General features: G+C 46.9%; 1 protein-coding gene across 3 annotated transcripts in view; it reads left to right on the top strand.

The window, feature by feature from the left end:
• Positions 1-18,218, top strand: part of SHROOM4 (shroom family member 4) — a 214,279-nt gene that overhangs the window by 162,257 nt on the left and 33,804 nt on the right. For all 3 annotated transcript variants that reach the window (XM_047764744.1, XM_047764743.1, XM_047764745.1), the window contains 3 exons: positions 3,704-3,838; positions 6,709-9,193; positions 15,265-15,326. In XM_047764744.1, coding sequence (XP_047620700.1) covers positions 3,704-3,838; positions 6,709-9,193; positions 15,265-15,326 — 2,682 coding nt within the window. The remainder of the gene's footprint in view (positions 1-3,703; positions 3,839-6,708; positions 9,194-15,264; positions 15,327-18,218) is intronic.

Here is an 18,218-nt window from a genome sequence, read left to right as displayed (position 1 = left end):
ACATGAAATGATGATGAGCAGTATCATATACTCTATTATTATGGGCTAAACCATGAGGACTAGATGACTAAGGACAAGCTCCCTGGAGTAGATGGTACGTAAGCAGTACCTTGAACAACAGGGGAGAATTTAGACGAACAAAATGGGAGGGGCATGCCAGGCAGAGGGAACAGTCACAGGAATAACTGAAACCAATTGAGGGCTTACCAGACCCCATTCTAGGCAGTTGGCATGCATTGTCTCATTTGGTCTTTACAACCCCAATGATTAGTTACTGTTACCCCCATTTTACTCTCAATGGCAACTAGAGCTCTGAGAAGTGGAGGCACCTATCTAAAGTAACAGAGCAAATTAGTGGTGGAACTTGGATTCAAACCAAGGTGGTCCATCTCCAGAGCCTGTGCTAGATTCTACTGGAAAACCAACAGCAAAGGCACAAAGCTGGTTGCAGGGTGTGACTGGAGCAAGGACGTGAGAGGTTGGGCTGGGTGGGTAAAGATAGCTTATAAAGGGGAGTTCCCTTCGTGGCTCAGCAGTAACAGACCTGACTAGGATCCATGAGGACACGGGTTTGATCCCTGGCCTCGCTCAGTGGGTTAAGGATCTGGCGTTGCTGTGAGCCGTGGTATAGGTTGAAGATGTGGCTCGGATCTGGCATTGCTGTGGTTGTGGTGGAGGATGGCATCTGCAGCTCCTATCCAACCCCTAGCCTGGGAACTTCCATATGCCGCTGGTGTGCCCCCCCCCCGCCCCCCAAAAAAGATAGCTTATAAAGGGCTTTGAAAGAGCCAATTTATATTTGCTACAGGACAGGGTAAGAAAGAGGGAGCCAGATTCTTGAATAGGAAAGTGCCACAATCCAAATGTTATTTGACATATGACCTAAAAGCAGTGACTGGAGGTGGAATGAGGTGAGACTGGCTGGCAGACAAATGGGGTATTTTGGACACAAAGCGTTAAAGCCTGGACTAGAACAGGAGGTGTTGGTGACAGGTTCTGTGGAGGAGAAGTATGATTATGTAGAAGAGTCTAATGAAAACGGCAGAGGGCAGGAGAGGTAGGGGGAGAGAGAGAAAGGAGCAAAGCCAGAGAGATATTGTAATAGGAGAACTCAGGAAGGGATGGGATGGTTGTGGAGGGGGCGGTGGTGTCAAGGCTAACTGCCCACATTTCAGACCTTGCACTCAGAGCTTCAGGAATCCTGGAGGTAGAAGAAAAGCCCCAAATAAGAGAGGCTCCCTGTTCTCCACTGTATCCTCCGTGCCTAGAAGCAGGGAACATAGTAGATACCCATGGTACCTAATACAGAGTAGTACCTAGTACTTCTGTGTGATGCTTAGTCAATTGTTGTTAATGGATGGCTTCTGGGTAACAGCCGCCAAAGAGACTTCTAGCATCATGATTTTGTGTGTGAAACTCTGGCGCAGGCCCCCTCCTCCCGCAAGGTCCTCTAGTCCTTTGGCATCCCTGCCAAACACTCTGAAATCCATCATAGAACAGGGTGGTTAAATGTGGGGGGGCCTCACCTGCCTTTCCTTCCCGTAAATTTTAGCCACTGCTGCTGACCTATGGCTCTGGTTCCTGACCTTTGGCAGGCAGCTTCCCCTGCCCTTCCTCTTACATCTCCTTCTCTGTGTCTGGCTCATTACCGCTCAGTCCATGTCCCCTCCACCCCCCCGCCCCAGCCGGCCACTGCACACAAGTGCCACCTCTTTAGGCCCGAGCCCTCTAGAGCCTGGCACTGCTGGGATTTTCTGTGTCTCTGCTGGGATGAGGGGCCTTCCCAGCTTGGATGGATTCCAGCTTGAGTCTGTCTACTCCTATGGCTCCTGGGAGGTAGGGAACTGATTTATCCCAGTATATGCCTAGCATGTGGAAACCTGGGGGGCCTTATCTTAGCCATCTCTGCTCCCTCAGTGTGTCTAGTCTGGAGCCTGCCACAGTAAATGAATGAATACATTGGTAAATAAGCTCTCACCTATTTATCTCCCTGTCATCTCCTTTATTTATCATCTTTTTCTCTTACTCTGTCATTATCTTGTTCTCTGTCATCCATTTCTCTCTAGGATGCTTCCTATCAGATGTCTCTCCCTTTCTGTTGTTTGTACATTTATCAGACTTCTCTCCCTTTCTGTCATTTGTTTTTCTCTGTATCATCTTTCCCTCTTACCTCTGTCATCTACCTGGCCCTTCTCTCCTTGTTTCCTTCCCTCCCCTCCCCTCTTTCTCTCTCTCCTTCCCCCTGCCCTCTTCCTTCTCCCCATCTCTTATTCTCCCATCTCCCCCCTTGCTACCTCTCTCTCCCTCATTCTCTCTCATATCAATCATCTTTTTCAACAAGTTTTATTGGAGTATCATTGATTTGCAGTGTGGTATTAATTTCAGGTATACAGAAAAGAGAATCAATTATATATATATATATATATATATATATATATATAATATATCCATTTTTTCCCATATAGGTTATTACAGAACATTGAATGGACCTCCCTGTGCTATACAGTAGGGCCTTGTTGTTTATCTATTTTATATACAGTAGTTTGTTAATCCATCCTCCGAATTCATCCCTCCCCCCGTGTTTTTCCCTTTGGTAAACATGAGTTTATCTTCTAATCTGTGAGTCTGTTTCTGTTTAATAAGTTTTTATCTTTCTTATTAGATTCCACATATAAATGATATCATATGATATTTGTCTTTCTCTGACTGACTTCATTCAGGATGATAATATCTGTGTCCATCTCTTCTGGAGATGCTCTTCCCCACCTCGTTCTTACCCACTCACAAGGGTGGCATCTCTTCATGTGAAGTATACCAGAGGACAGGGATGGGGTCTGTAGAAACCAGTGGGTGCAAGAGTTGTGGCTGCAGCATCCAGCACCAGGCAGACCTTGTGTCTGCATCCGGTGCCTTGGCCTCACACCTGTTTCCCTTTATTCATCCCCTACCCTGCCAAACAGCCCGTCTCCCCGTCAGCCTAGCCTGGTGCCATCCACCACTTTGTTCTATTATCCCTGGCAGGAGTTGGGGGCTCCTTGATACCCTTTTTCCTAAAAACTTGGGGAACTTCACCTCTGTGTCCATCTTAGTTTTCACTCTCGCAGTGCCTTCCCTGTGCTTTTTTTGAATTAGCTCTTTTACTCTCACTAATCTCTAAGTTTTCAAGGGTAAAGCCTGTTTGATTGATCTCCGTATCCCCAGAGCTATGCGCAGATGCACAGGACACATACAACAAATGCTTTTCAAATGAAGGAGTGAACATTGGAGAATTGGCAGTCAATTGGTGTTGACTTGTTCAAACTTCTCGTTCACCTATTCCTTTCTTAGAGAAAAATGGGAAGATTGGCCAGATTGATTTTTTTTTTCCTCACAGAAAACTTAGGGTGGGCACACTATTCATGGAGCAGCAGCACTCATTCTGCAAATATTTATTGAGCATCTGCTATATGCTGTACATGTCTGTGATACAGTCACAAGCAAAAGAGGCCTGTGACATGAACATTCTCTATCTCCTGGGATTGCCCTGTCAGTGAATGCGATTTGAGTACTGGGAGCTGAGGGAGGCCCCTAAGATTCCTATGCCAGCTCTTTGCAAGATGTTCTACTTCATTTAAGGGAAAGAGGAGGTGGGGGCGGAAGCTGCCCAGGAAGTGATTTCAGCTCTGGTTCCCTAAGTTGACTTCCTGTCCCTTTCTTTCTGTAGGAGAAACGCCCCTGTCAGTAGGCCGCACTCATGGCATGTGGCCAAGCTGCTGGAGGGATGTCCTGAAGCAGCCACCACCATGCATTTCCCTTCTGAGGCCTTCAGCTTGTCCTGGCATTCCGGCTGCAACACGAGGTGAGTCTAGAACCCTCTCCTCAAGATGGGCTGGAAAGTCGAACACTTGGCTACTCCTTCTCCTGGGCTCTACTCCTCATTGGATGGTGTAGAACCCGCGGAAAATGGGGTGCATAGGGCCCAGAGTGCCTGGCTTCTGGTCCTTGTCTACTGCTAACTCTCTGGGACTTTGGATTTTTACTTAGTTTGTTTTAATTTGTTTGTCCACATGCCCACGGCATGTGGAAGTTCCTGGGCGGGGGATCGAACTTGAGCCATAGCAGTAACCAGAGCCACAGCAGGGACAACGCTGGATCCTTTACCTGCTCTGCCACCAGGGAACTCCTTAACTGTCTGTGACTTTGGGACAGTCCCTTTCCTTTTAGAAAATGTTTCCTTGAAATATTGACCTCACTTGACTTGCAAGACACCACTCTCTCCTGCTTTTCACCTTATTTCCTTTGCAGCCTCTCTCCAACCTGGTCTAATGGCGGTGGCCCCAGGGCTGGGTTCTGGGCCTCTTCTCTAGCTGCAGTGACTCACGGTGACCTCATCCAGTGTTCTTCTCATCCAGCTCTGTCACAGAACCAAAGCCTTCAAAATGGGGACATCCCTGAATCACAGGCTCCACCTGCAGTGACAGTCTCTCAATTTACTGCGCTTGGGATAAGCTGTTGTTGAAACAGCTGCCCAGTAGACACAGAGAACTTTCTCAGCAAGCTCAGAGCTGGCAGAGCCGCTGGCCTCAGCTGCCTTTTCCCTTCCACAACAGGATCTTCCCTCCGAGAAAGAATTTCTGTTGAGGAGTCTCAGGGAAGCTTAAGGATTGAGTTCGCCTCCACTCGGTGTCTTTATTTGGCATCGGAAGCCAGGAGCTCAGGGCAGAGGCAGAGGCAGTTTTGTTCTAGAAGAGTAGAAACACATACTGAGCTTGGCTCCTGTTTGAGTGGGTATGATTGTTTTCAGACAGGAAGGGTGGTGGGGTGGGTAGCTGCTCTCCTTGCCAACAAGGGATTGATGGATTCCTAGCCCAGAGGTCAAGTGAGCGGGGTGGCTGAGGGGCGAGTCAGGGAGCAAGAATTAGGAGAGGTGGACCTGGGGGATCTTGAGGGCTCTGGCCACCACTTGGCTCTGGCCTTCAGGAACTGTGGCCTTTCTGAGAGCAGCCTGCAACCTCTAGGGTTCCAGTCACAGGGAGTTACTGACATGGCTTGGCCCAGTTTGGCTTTGTGTGTGGGAAATGATACTTAAAATTCAAGATCAAGTCTGATCCTAATCCCTTCCTTGGGTCTCCCAGTTTGGCTTTGCCTTGGGGGCTGAGGGCAGCATGTGTGGGCAGTGGCCACTATACTATTAATATTCATAGTAGAGAGGATGCTGATAACAATAGCAACACAAACAACAATCAAGCGAGCAGCAACTACCAGGTGGGTTTTTTTTTGTTTGTTTGTTTTTTGTTTTTAGGCTTTTTAGGGCCGCACCTGCGGCATGTGGAAGTTCCTGGGCTAGTGGTTGAATCGGAGCTATAGCCACAGCAATGCAGGATCTGAGCCAAGTCTGTGACTTACACCACAGCTCACGGCAACGCCAGATCCTCAACCCACTGAGCAAGGCCAGGGATCGAACCCGTGTCCTCAAGGATACTAGTCAGGTTTGTTTCCCCTGAGCCATGATGGGAACTCCCAGCTACCAGGTATTGAACCCTTGCCAGGTGCCCAGGCTGTGACAGGAGCTTCACTTTTACCATCTGACTTCACCCACGAAACAACGCTCTGATCCAGCTCTAACTGTTATTCCCATTTAATAGACTATATAGCAGAAGAGCTAGGAGCTTAGACTTACAGAGAGGCCTAGGTTCAGATTCCAGCTCTGCTTCTTTCATGGCTTTGTGAGCATGTCGGTTTCCTTGCCCTCTTTAAGCTTTGGTTTTCCCATTTGTAAAATGGAGATAACAAGCTCTCCACTTCGGTTTAAAATGAGACATAGCAAAGTGCCCGGCACATCAAAGGTCCTGGATAAATGGTCAGGGTTACTATTATCAAGAAAAGAACAGGGGAATGCCTAAGTTCTGGCCCTGAACTAAAGCTGGGCGATCTTGAAAAAAGTCACCTCCTCATAATCCTTTCCCTTTGCAGGACTTGCTTGACATCAGTGGTTCTCAAAATCATGGTCCTTGGATAGCACCAGCATCACCCCAGGCCCTTGTCAGAAGTCAAAACCCAGACCTAAAAATTCTGGGCCTGAGGCCTGGTCACCTGTGTCTTGAGGAACCCTCTGGGTGATTCAGAGGCACGCTCAAATTTGAGAACCACTGATTTCCAAAATGGGCTGGCTGAAATCAAATGAGCCCTTACGGGCCCCTCTCAGATTCCAATAATCAATGCTTATTTCTCCTAGCAGAGAGCTGCAGCTGACTCCCTGGGGACAATGACAGGCCAGAAGGCCAGAAGCAATATATATATTTGCTTTGTAGGGCTGCACCTGTGGCACATGGACGTTCCCAGGCTAGGGGTCAAATCAGGGCTACAGCTGCCACCCTACACCACAGGAACACAGGATCTGAGCTGCATCTGCAACCTACATCACAGCTCATGGCCAGAAGAAATTCTAGACTCAGTGCAGGCAGAGAAAGAGAGCATAACCCTCAATGGAGTTCTTGCACATTCAGTGTTTGGGATCTTGCCCTGTCCTCTTCCATGTTATCATCTTCTCGCCCACTTGACCACATGTCTGTGGCACCGCTTCCCCTGTTTCCCTTCCTTCCTCTTTTGCCTCATCTCTCTCTCATTTGTGGCACCAGTTGCTCTGCCTTCCCCCATGGCAGGGCCAGCCAAGGTGGGAAAGGAATCTGGTGATGTGACTGACTAACCGGTGTGTCCTGTGTCTTGCAGTGACGTGTGTGTGCAGTGGTGTCCCCTCTCCCGGCACTGCAGCACCGAGAAAAGCAGCTCCATTGGCAGCATGGAGAGCCTGGAGCAACCAGGCCAAGCCACCTATGAGGGCCACCTCTTGCCCATTGACCAGAACACGTACCCCAACCAGCGTGATTCAGCCTATAGCTCCTTCTCGGCCAGCTCAAATGCTTCTGACTGTGCCCTTTCCCTCAGGCCAGAGGAGCCAGCCTCTACAGACTGCATCATGCAAGGCCCAGGGCCAACCAAGGCAGCCAATGGCCGGCTTAATGTGGCTGAGACCTCAGGAGGTGGCCAACGCCCCTGTGGGGGCCAACTGACTCCTGGCTCCCAGATGTCATCCCGTCCACAGGAGGTCCACCACTCAGCTCCTGCCAAGGCTGCCAGGGGTCCCCCGCAACCTCCAGTAAGGCGAGACAGTCTTCAGGCCTCCAGAGCCCAACTCCTCAATGGAGAGCAGCGCAGGGCTCCTGAGCTCGTGGACTCCTTGCCACAAAAGGAGCAACCTAGTTTGGACACTGTGCTCTCCCCAAGGAACCCTAACAGGTTCTGTTCCCTTGGCGGGCCAGACCAAGTGACAAATGAGAGCCATCATAACTGTGAGCTCAGCCAACCTCCTGAATCCAGCCAGAAGGGCTCTGAGCATCTACTGATGGAGGCCTCAGCCAAAGCCATTGGATTCCCAAAAGCATATGACAAAGCTTCCAGCATAGATTCCAGCCCACTCAACAAGGCTTCAGCAGACCTAGCTAAGGCTTCTTTTGGTGGTCCTCCACACCTCACAGGACCCACAGGGCATCGCCATAGTGCCCCGGAACAGCTGCTGGCATGCCACTTGCAGCGTGTGCACTTGGATACTAGGGACAGCCAGGGGACGGAACTCCCAGCGGGGCAGGATGGGCAGGAGTGGACTCTCTCCCCTTTGCACAGCAGCCACCCAGACAAGAAAAGCCCATGTCCCCCTGTAGGAGGAACCCAGGACCAGCCCAGCAAAGAGAGAAAGACCAGGCCAGTGGATGAGAGACCTCTGGGTGCAGGGTGCCAGAGCCCAAGCCGTTCCCCACATGGAGAGGCTGATGGACACCCTCCAGAGAGAGGTTTCCAGGACCCCAACAGAGCAAGCAGAGCAGACAGTGAATTGGCCAGCCAGCAGCCTTCCACCTCTGGCTCCCTTGCTCAACAAACCAGGGACTGTTCTTCAACCACTAAGGTAGCTGGCAGCACAGAGGCAACTGAGGAAGGGGACAGTGAGCCCAAGGAGTGTGGCCGGGTAGGTGGTAGGCAAAATGGAGGCACCCGGGGCCGTTCAATCCAAAACCGGCGGAAAAGCGAGCGTTTTGCTACCAATCTGCGAAATGAAATTCAGAGGAGGAAGGCCCAGCTCCAGAAAAGCAAGAGTCCCCTGTCCCAGCTGTGTGATGCTAAGGAACCAGTGGAAGAGACCGAGGAACATCTAGAAAGTCCTCCACTTCCTGCCTCTAACTCATCCCTTCCATCTTCATGTAAAAAACCACCTAGCCCCAGAGACAAGCTCTTCAACAAGAGCATGATACTCAGGGCTAGGTCTTCAGAATGCCTCAGCCAAGCCCCTGAGGGCCCTGAATCTAGGATGGGCTTGGAGGGACGCATGAGCCCTGGCCGGAGGCCAGGCCAGTCCTCTTTGAGCCTGAACACCTGGTGGAAAGCATCTGACCCATCCTCCTCAGACTCTGAAAAAACAAATGTTCACTGTGGAGTCCGTGGAGGTCATTGGAGATGGTCTCCAGAGCACAACCTGCAGCCACAAGGGGCACTAGCCATGGAAGGCCCTTCCAACCCAGGTGACAAGGACTTGAAGGCTTCTACTCCTCAAGCTGGGGAGGAAGCCATCCTCTTGCCCTTTGCAGACAGAAGAAAGTTCTTTGAAGAGAGCAGCAAATCCTTATCTACATCTCATTTGCCAGGGTTAACCACTCATAGCAAGACTTTTACCCAGAGACCAAAACCTATAGACCAGAACTTCCAGCCAATGAGCTCCAGCTATAGGGAATTGAGGCGCCATCCCATGGACCAATCATATCATTCCACGGACCAAGCATATCATGCCACAGACCAGTCATATCATTCCATGTCACCCCTTCAGTCAGAAACTCCCACTTACACCGAATGTTTTGCCAGCAAAGGCCTAGAACCATCCATGTGTTGTAAGCCACTACACTGTGGTGATTTTGATTGCCACAGGCTGTGCTCTTACTCGTGCAGTGTCCAGGGAGCTGTAGTACATGACCCTTGCATTTATTGTTCTGGGGAAATCTGCCCTGCTTTGCGAAAAAGAAATATGATGCCAAACTGCTACAACTGCCGGTGCCACCACCACCAGTGCATCCGGTGTTCAGCTTGCTATCATAATCCCCAGCATGGTACCCTCGAGGACAGCAACTTGGCACCTGGCAACACTTGGAAAACCATGAAGCCAACAATGCAGGTGAGGCCTTGGTTCTTGGATGGGTGAGCTTCATGACTGGGAAGAGAAAACTAGATAAACCACTTGAAAATGTAATGATTATAATGCCTCAAAACTAGATAGTGCTAGTTCCACCAGATGGTAGCTCACTAACCTTGGGGAAGATACTCAGACGCCAAAATTGCAGTTGCCTCATCTTTAGAGGTAGAATAAAATGACTTTTGCTTCACAAAATGGACAGCACGGCGCTTTCTATCCAGACCATATAATTGGTAGCTGAGTGACCTTAAGCAAGTCATCCAACCACCTAAAGTTGTAGTTATATGGTTTTTAAAGGGGAAGAAAAGAATTTTTGACTTCATAAAATGGCCAGGACTAAATAAAGTCTTATAACCTCACCTCTAAAGTGGAGGAAAAGAATGGCTGCCTCCTGGATTGGTTGGCAGGAGCCAATGAGATTGTGTAACATAGAGTGCCAGGTTCAGTGCCTGATACAAAATGATGCCCTTCCATTTTCTACTTTAAAACTATTTGGAGGTGCAAAACTTGCAAATGTCTCGCAGGCTTTGCTTTCAGAGATCTGACCTATCTGATTTTTTTTTTTTTTGTATTTTTAGGGCCACACCCGCAGCATATGGAGGTTCCCAGGCTAGAGGTTGAATCAGAGCTACAGCTGTCAGCCTACACCACAGCCACAGCCATGCTGGACACAAGCAGCATCTGCGACCTACACCCCAGCTCAGGGCAATGCCGGATCCTTAACCCACTGAGCAAGGCCAGAGATCAAACCCACAACCTCATAGTTCCTAGTCAGATTCATTTCCACTGTACCACAAGGGGAACTCCCTGTCTGATTTTCTAAAGGACATATCTTTTCCCTCTTTTCCAGTCTGTCTCTTTCAGAAACCCAGGTCTAAACTGGCTGTTGCTATACCCTGCTTAGGACCTACAACCCTAATATAAGCTACCACCATCCCCCAAGGTATTTCTGGGAGGACTCCCTATGCTCTTGCTAGCTCACCACCAGATTCTTTCCCTGTGGCTTTTCTAGTGCCACCTTTTGGCTGATGCACTCAAACCAGAAGTTAGTTCCCATGTTGCGTGTGCCAACACTTCTGAATGACAGTGTATGAAATTGTTCAATACATGTACTTTGATAAAAGGGAACTTAGGGGTAAAAGAAGCTTTACACAAAAGAATCCATACCCTACCATTCCTTTAAGTAAAGTTCTACAACAGCTATTCCATGGGGAAAAATTTTCAAAACAGTGGTTGCTTGTAGGAGGTAGCACAGAGGTTGACGGGAGAGAGCATGAGAGAACTTTCTTGGGTGATGATCTATATATTTATAAGAGCTTGAGTTACACGGGTATAAACATTGGCCAAAATTCAACAGATGTATACTTAATATTTGTGCCTTTTGCTAGAAGTAAGTTTTTCCTAAAAATATTGTAAACAAACATTGACCTTTATTTAATGATACATGTGCTTAAGTTTTTGAAGTGTACTGATCTATGCAACTTACAGTTTTCAGTGTACAGATATTGCACATATTTTGTTACATTTATCCCTAAGATTTTATGTTTGTGATGACATTGTAAATACTATTATTTTCTTTTTTAAAAAAAATAGCATTGTTTCCTTCAGGTCAAGTTAAAATTCTTTCCTATTATATAGAAATTCAGTTTAATTTTGTATATTGGCCTTGTATCCTGCAGCCTAGTGAAACTCACTTTTCTTGGTAGATTTTTAAAGATTTTCTACATAGATGATCATGCCATCTGTAAATATAAATAATTTTGTCTTCCTTCCCACTGTGCATGCCTTTTCTAGGAGAGGGGGCCTAGGACCCCAATACCTGTCTAGGATCTCCAATACCCCCAATACAGTGTTTAGCAGAAGTTGTGAGAGCAGGTATTGTTGCTTTGCTCCCAATTTTTCACTACTAAGTTTGATGTTAGCTGTAGATGCCTTTTAACAGGTTGAAGAAATTCCCTTTTATTCATAGTTTGTTGGGAGAGCTTTTAGCAAGAGTAGATGTTGGAAAAAATACTTTTTCTATATCTATTAAAATGGTCACATAGTTTTTCTCTTTTAGTTGAGTGATATGGTGAATTATATTGATTGATTTTTGAAATAAGAATCAGCCTAGGGGAGTTCCCATTGTGGCGCAGTGGAAATGGATCTGACTAGTATCCATGAAGACACAAGTTCCATCTCTGGCCTGAGTGAGCCAGGGATCTGGCGTTGCCATAAGATGTAGTGTAGGTCACAGGTGTGGCTCGGATCCTGTGTTGCTGTGGCCATGGTGTCGGCTGGCAGATGTAGCTCTGATTCGATCCCTGGCCTGGGAACTTCCATATACCACAGGGGGGCCCTAAAAAGCAAAAAAAAAAAAAAAAAAAAAAAAAAAAAAAAAAAAAAAAAAAAATTCAGCCAGATTTGATTTGCTAATATTTTGTTAAGTATTTTTATCTATGTATACCAAGATGTTCTTTTCTATTTTCAGAAAGAGTTTGTGTAGAATTTGTATTATTTTTTCCTTGAATGTTTGGTAGAATTCATCATTGAAGCCATCTTGGCCTAGAATTTTCTTTATGGAAAGATTTTTAATTATGAATTCAATATCTTTAATAGATGTAGAGTTATTTGGGTTATCTATTTCTTCTTTTTTTTTTCATCTTTTGAGTGCTGCACCTGCAGCATATGGAAGCTCCCTGGCTAAGGGTCTAATCAGAGCTGTTGCCACCAACCTGTGCCACAGCCATAGCAATGCAGGATCCGAGCCGCATCTGTGACCTACACCACAGCTCACAACAATGACAGATCCTTTAACCCACTGAATGAGGCCAGGGATCAAACCCGTGTCCTCATGGATACTAGTTGGGTTCATTATCACTGAGCCACAACAGGAACTCTAATCTGTTTCTTCTTGAGTGAGCTTTGGTAGTTTGTCTTTCAAGGATTTTTTTTTTCCATTTCATTTAAGTTTTCAGATGTATGGGGATAAAGTTGTACATTGAAATGCATCAAGAATTTAAGATGGGTTTGTGGATGGATAGAGGAGTGAATATATATGAAATAAAGCAAATATAGGAAAATACTAATTGTAGAATCTAAATGATGGTTGATACATGGGTGTTTGTTGTAAACTCATTCAGCTTTTCTAGGTGTTTGAAAATATTCATAATAAAATGTAGGGGAGAAAAGGAGAGGAAATATTAAATAATGGTTTAAGGGCATTGATGCTCGAAGCAGACTACCTGAATCTGAATTCCTAAGCTGTCCCATCTAAAAAAAGTGGGGGTAATAATAGTACCTACTTCATAAGTTGCTTGACCTCTCAACCAACAATTAAATGATGCAACGTGTACAAGGCAGTTGGAACAGTGACTGCCAGATTGTAATCGTCTTTTAAGGGCGAGTTATTATCTCTTAGAATAAAAGGAGATTTGGGCTTACCTTGAGAAACTTCTGCTGAAAGAAGAACCTGCAAGTAGACAGTGGAGACAAGGGGCTCAAGCTGAAGGTGAGGGAGAGTTAATCAGATGCTGGCTTCAGAAATGTTAGCCTAGGGCCAGTAACTCCACAAGGGAAGGGGGTGCCATTTGTAGGTTATAGCAGTTGGCAGCCGCAATGCAGGTGTGCTTGTACCCATGCTATGCCTTTCCTTTTGTACTCGATGAGAGGGAACATCGAGTTCCTAATGTCTATTAGAAAAGCTAGTAGGTCTACTTGGACAGTAGGCTCTCAGACACGTGGATGGCTCTCCAGGAGCCATTTCATGGCCATTTCTACCCCCTGAACTCATCCTCCCCCTAGACATGAAGAAAAATTACTGCCTGGGTTAAAATACCCCAGGTGAGATGGCTAAGGTGATGGTGGCTGTCTGAAGTAGGGTTGAGATCCTGCTCTTTATGGCCCCTGGAAGACATTGGGGAGCTAATTGGCTCCTGTTTGGTGCTGTTAAGAGAACTGAAGTCAACACACATCTAAATCCCTCATGCTTCAGGCTGGTTTGTTATGCATATATTATCAAGTTATTTCATTTAACAATTATATGAGGTATGTTATAAGAAGATCCCCATTTTATGGCTGACAAAGCTGAGACTCAGTGAGGTCACACACCTTGCAAGTGATGATGCCAGGATTTGCACAACATAATGAACACTAACATTTGAGTGTCTACTGTGCACCAGGTGCTGTTCTAGTACCATGTATCAACTCATTAGTTTACAAGGCAATCAAGAAATAGGTATTATCATGACCATTATTAAGTAGCAGTGGCATGGGGAATGAGGTAAAGAGAAATTGGGTAGTTTGCCTGAGGTCACACATGGTGTGGGATTTGAATCCATGTAGTGACTGGCCTCAGAAGCCAAGTTCTTAATTGTGCTGCACTGCCTCTCCATGAGTTGAAAGCAAAGCCCAGGCCCTCTCCAGTATGGCAGGATGCCTTTTAGCAGTATAGCTTCCACCAGGGCAACAAATTGCTACCACAGTCAATCCCTGTCTGCAACAAGCCATGGAGATAACTGCCTCTTTGATTCCAAGGGTGCAGACAATTTACAGGAACCTAAGTGGATCGGGAAAAAAACAAATGTCAGGTGATACTGGGGACTTGAGGAGGAGATTGAGAGCTGGGATGGGACTTTGTTTGGTTTGGCCACTGCTATTTACTGAGCACTTCCCACAGGGCTAGACAGGGCATGGACAGGAAATCCTGGCTCCCACTGTGGCTGCATGGGTAACAGGGTCTTTGAAAGTAGGGACATCTCACAAGGGTGTCAAGGCAGAATGTGAAGTTGAACAAGTGATAGAGGTGCTCTGACATGACAAGGACAGGCAGGGACTGCTCTTGGTCCTGTGAAAGCTGGGAGACCTCAGCTTTTTCATGGCTAATATCATACAGAGCCTCCTATGTGCCAAGCATTCTCTGCACACATCCCATTTCATCCTCACTTCTGGGAACCCATCAAAGCTAGATCGCATAGTCCTTATTTGCCAGATAGGAAGCTGAGGTTAAGGTAGGTGGCATAACTACCTTCCAGTAACAGCTAAGTGTCTTAGCCAGAATGACTGACAACCAGGTGACTTAACCCCAAAAGGTAGTTTTGTTTTTGTTTTTGTTTGTTTTTATTTTTGTTTTTACTGAGGCAAAGGTAATAAAACTTGGAATGGGACCAATAACCACATTGGAGAAAGAGGGACTTTGGCATCTCAGTGAGATTTAGGGAAAACTGTGCATTCCCTTTAGGCTAAATTCTGAGTCTTATGGGAGAGGGTGTGGAATGCCTAAATCAGGAACAATGTGAAAGGCAAATGTGCATTAGGCTTGGAGCTAGTATAGGAAGGCAGGGACATTTTTACAAATGGTATATGTGGCTTGGGCTGCAGAGAAAAGAATGCTCGGGCCAACCCCTTAAGGACAAAATGCCCAGGGTAAAGAGTTTTTTTCCAGTAATGTGGGGCATGTGGTACCCAGCACACAAGCTCCCCAGAAATGAGCCTGCCTCAGCCCCTGTTGGCAGATCAGGTAGGAGGAGGCAGGGGCCCTGCAATACTTGCATGCCATGCATGTGCTGGCGTGCATGCTCTCTAGCATGCCCAGAGCAGGGTTACAGCAGTAGGAACTTTAGGCCCCCAAAGCCCCAGTCAAGGGCTGGGGCTTCTAAGAAGATGCTTTCCATGATGGAAGAGGCAAGAGGAACGAGCAGGTTCACTGGGCAGAACAAACAAAAAGACCTCCTTTGCAAGAGCCAGAACAAACAGCAAACATGCTAAACTGGTTCTTAATGTGGTTTGGGAGGGGAGGGAAGAAGGAGAGGGAGACTCAGAGTTTCTAGACCACACTGTCCAGGTCCTTGAGTGCTGTCTTGGTCTCTGCATGTCCCCAGCAACCCAGAAAGACTCTTGACAGAAAGGCAGCCGTCTAGGTACAGAGTTCTCCAGCCTGCATGGGAGACTAGAAGGAACCAGCTGGACGGGTGGGACCTGGCCCAGGACAGGCTCCTGACCTCTTCACGTTTTTGAAGCCATCTAGATACCTGGTTACTCAGAGCTCCCTAATTTATCAGAATTTTGCTTTGCAGGAATTTCCTGGGGACAAATGGAAACCAATAACAGGAAACAGGAAGACCAGCCAGTCAGGGAGGTAAGTGACTGCTTGGGGAGTTGGGATGAGGCATCTAAGGAAACTGGTAAGGTTTTCTATTTGCTCTGTTTCCTTTGAGGAGCCTGGTCTGGCATCCATACCAAGGGCTTGATGCCATAGATGGAATCCAGCCTGACCCCCGCCCCCCAGGCAGCTATAGGCCAGACTGATCACTAGCACATTTTGAAATACACAGTAGCCAGGAGCATTGTGGGACGTTGTGCCCTTCAGCTCAGAAGCCTGAGGCAGGTGCCCAGGCACAAGGACTTGGGAATCAGGCCATGCTGAAACATAGATGGGAAGGCATAAACTATGCTTGTCTTCACAATGGCCATTGGGCGGTTGGAGGGGTAAGACTATCCAGTTACTGCTATGCCTTTGCCTTGGAGTGTTTCTTGGGTTCTGCCACCTTTCTTTTTATAGGTCCTGTTGAGAGCTTAAGGTCTGCTCATTCCAAGTCCAGGGGCAGATCATGCTAACAATAGGTTAGGATTCCTGACATTTATGCAAATGGTATACATGGCTTTGGCCATCGGGGAAAGAGTTGTGTGGACAGAGTAGCCCTTAGGAAAAAAATGCCCAGAGTGGAGAATATGTTCCCATAATGTAGGGACCATCTCACCTGGCACTCATGCTCCAAAGAGATAGGCCCACCTGCCACAGGTGACCACGAGGAGGAGACAGTTACTTTCTCTATCGTCTCTCCATCAGTGTGATTGGACCTTCTCTCGTGTGAAATTTTTTGATGCATTCTATCAGCCAGTTCTTCTCCAGGACAAATTAGACAATAGGTCCCTCAATTATTACTGATTCTTTTAACTCAGACTCCAGGAATGTAAGAGGGAAGACAACTTTGAGCTGTGCCTCTGTGGGGGCACCTAAGGAGGGGGCACTGGAATAATCATGGCATTCTTTTGACTCCAAAGTTTGGGACCCCTATCAGTTTTCTGGTTGGCAATGAAAGAGAGGAACCCTACATTTCTTGATCATCTACTAAGTGCCATTTACTGGGTTGGATCTTTTTATACCCATAATCTCGTTTATTCTCCACAAAGGTTACTTTTACTTGTGATTTTGTAGATGAGGTCCAGAGAGGTTATGTGACTTAGCTGAGCCAGCATTTGGACCTAGTTTGGCCTCAAAGTTCATGCTTTTTCCATTATAACTGCTTCAATAGGGACCCCTAAGTAAATGCTTCAGATGGATCCCTCAGCATCATGTCTCAGGAATCTAAGGCCTGGGTGGGGATACTATGGGATGCTATGGCTGGTCTTGATTCCCCACTGAGGGCTGACTTGTTCCATGTTCTTGGAGAAAGCCTTTCAATCCAGTGGGTTTACTGAGTTTCCCCTGTTAGACTGAGACTGCTGAGAAAGGAGACCACACCTCGGTCATGGATGTATTCTCTGCGCCTAGCACAGTGCCTGACACAGAGAAGTTGCTCAAGATGTATTGGTCATTTGCTTGCCAAATGAAGAAACAGAGCCTCGTCCAGCATTGACTGAATGAAATGACACAAAAATAATAATGCTAACTAATATTCTTTTTTTTTTGTCTTTTTGCCATTTTTTGGGCCTCTCCCATGGCACATGGAGGTTCCCAGGCTAGGGGTCTAATCAGAGCTGTAGCCGCCAGCCTACACCAGAGCCACAGCAACTCGGGATCCGGGCCTCGTCTGCCACCTACACCACAGCTCACGGCAACACCGGATTCTTACCCTACTGAGCAAGGCCAGGGATTGAACCTTCAACCTCATGGTTCCTAGTTTGATTCATTAACCACTGAGCCGTGATGGGAACTCCAATGCTAACTAATACTCTTGAGCACAGTAGTCTATTCTAGGCAGCATTCAAAGCACTTTTATCCCCATAACCTTAAGGGGTAGGTACTACTAGTCTCTCCATTTAACCAAGAAAAGAAATTGAAGCACACACAGATAAATTCATTTGCCTGAAATCCCACAGCTAGGAAGTTGACTAGATCCAGGTAGTCTAGCTTCAGAGACACTGTGCTATACTCTGTTACTTCTCCAAAATGGCTTGCTTACCAATCAGCTAATCAAGTGAGAGGACTTTATTTAGAACCCAGTGCATGTGCTGCCTGTTTCTAGGCAAGCAGGGAAATATTAGAGAAAGAATATCAGGAATGTTCTGCCCATCATGATGGCTGCCCATCCACAGTTTGAGCAAGGAAGACTAACCCACACAGAGCTAAGTAGCAGTAATAATAAATTACCATTTGCAAAACAACCTATGTGCTACTAAGTTACACATATTCTATTTGATCTTCCCCAAAACTCTGTCAGGTAGGCGTTATTAGAACTGGGGCGGTGATTCTCAAAGTGGAGTGTGCATTCAAAACACCTGGAGTTCCCATTGTAGCTTCGTGGTTTAAGAGCCTGACATGGTATCCATGAAGATGCAGGTTTGATCCCTGGCCTTGTTTAGTGGGTTAAGGATCCGGCCTTGCCACAAGTTGTGGTGTAGGTCACAGATATGGCTCAGAGCCAGCATTGCTGTGGCTGTGGTGTAGGCCTCAGCTGCAGCTCCGATTAGATCCCTAGTCCAGGAACTTCCATATGCTGCAGGTGCAGCTGTAAAAAGAAAAAAAAAAAAGAAAAGAAAGAAAACCTGATGGGCTTTTAAAAAAACCTCTAGATAGATGGTAGATCCCCATCCCACAGGAAACGTGATTCAGTAGGTGTGGAGTGAGGCTCAAAATATGCATTTCTAACAAGCTTCCCAGGTGATGCTGAGGCCTGGGATCCTGTGGTTCTGGGATCACACTTTGAGAAGCATTGACTCAGATAAAGAATCAGAGGTTCAGGAGTTCCCGTCGTGGCGCAGTGGTTAACGAATCCGACTAGGAACCATGAGGTTGCGGGTTCGGTCC

Source organism: Phacochoerus africanus, chromosome X, assembly GCF_016906955.1.
Source record: "Phacochoerus africanus isolate WHEZ1 chromosome X, ROS_Pafr_v1, whole genome shotgun sequence".
Taxonomy (NCBI): Eukaryota; Metazoa; Chordata; class Mammalia; order Artiodactyla; family Suidae; genus Phacochoerus; species Phacochoerus africanus.
This window is presented reverse-complemented; position numbering and strand designations above follow the sequence as displayed.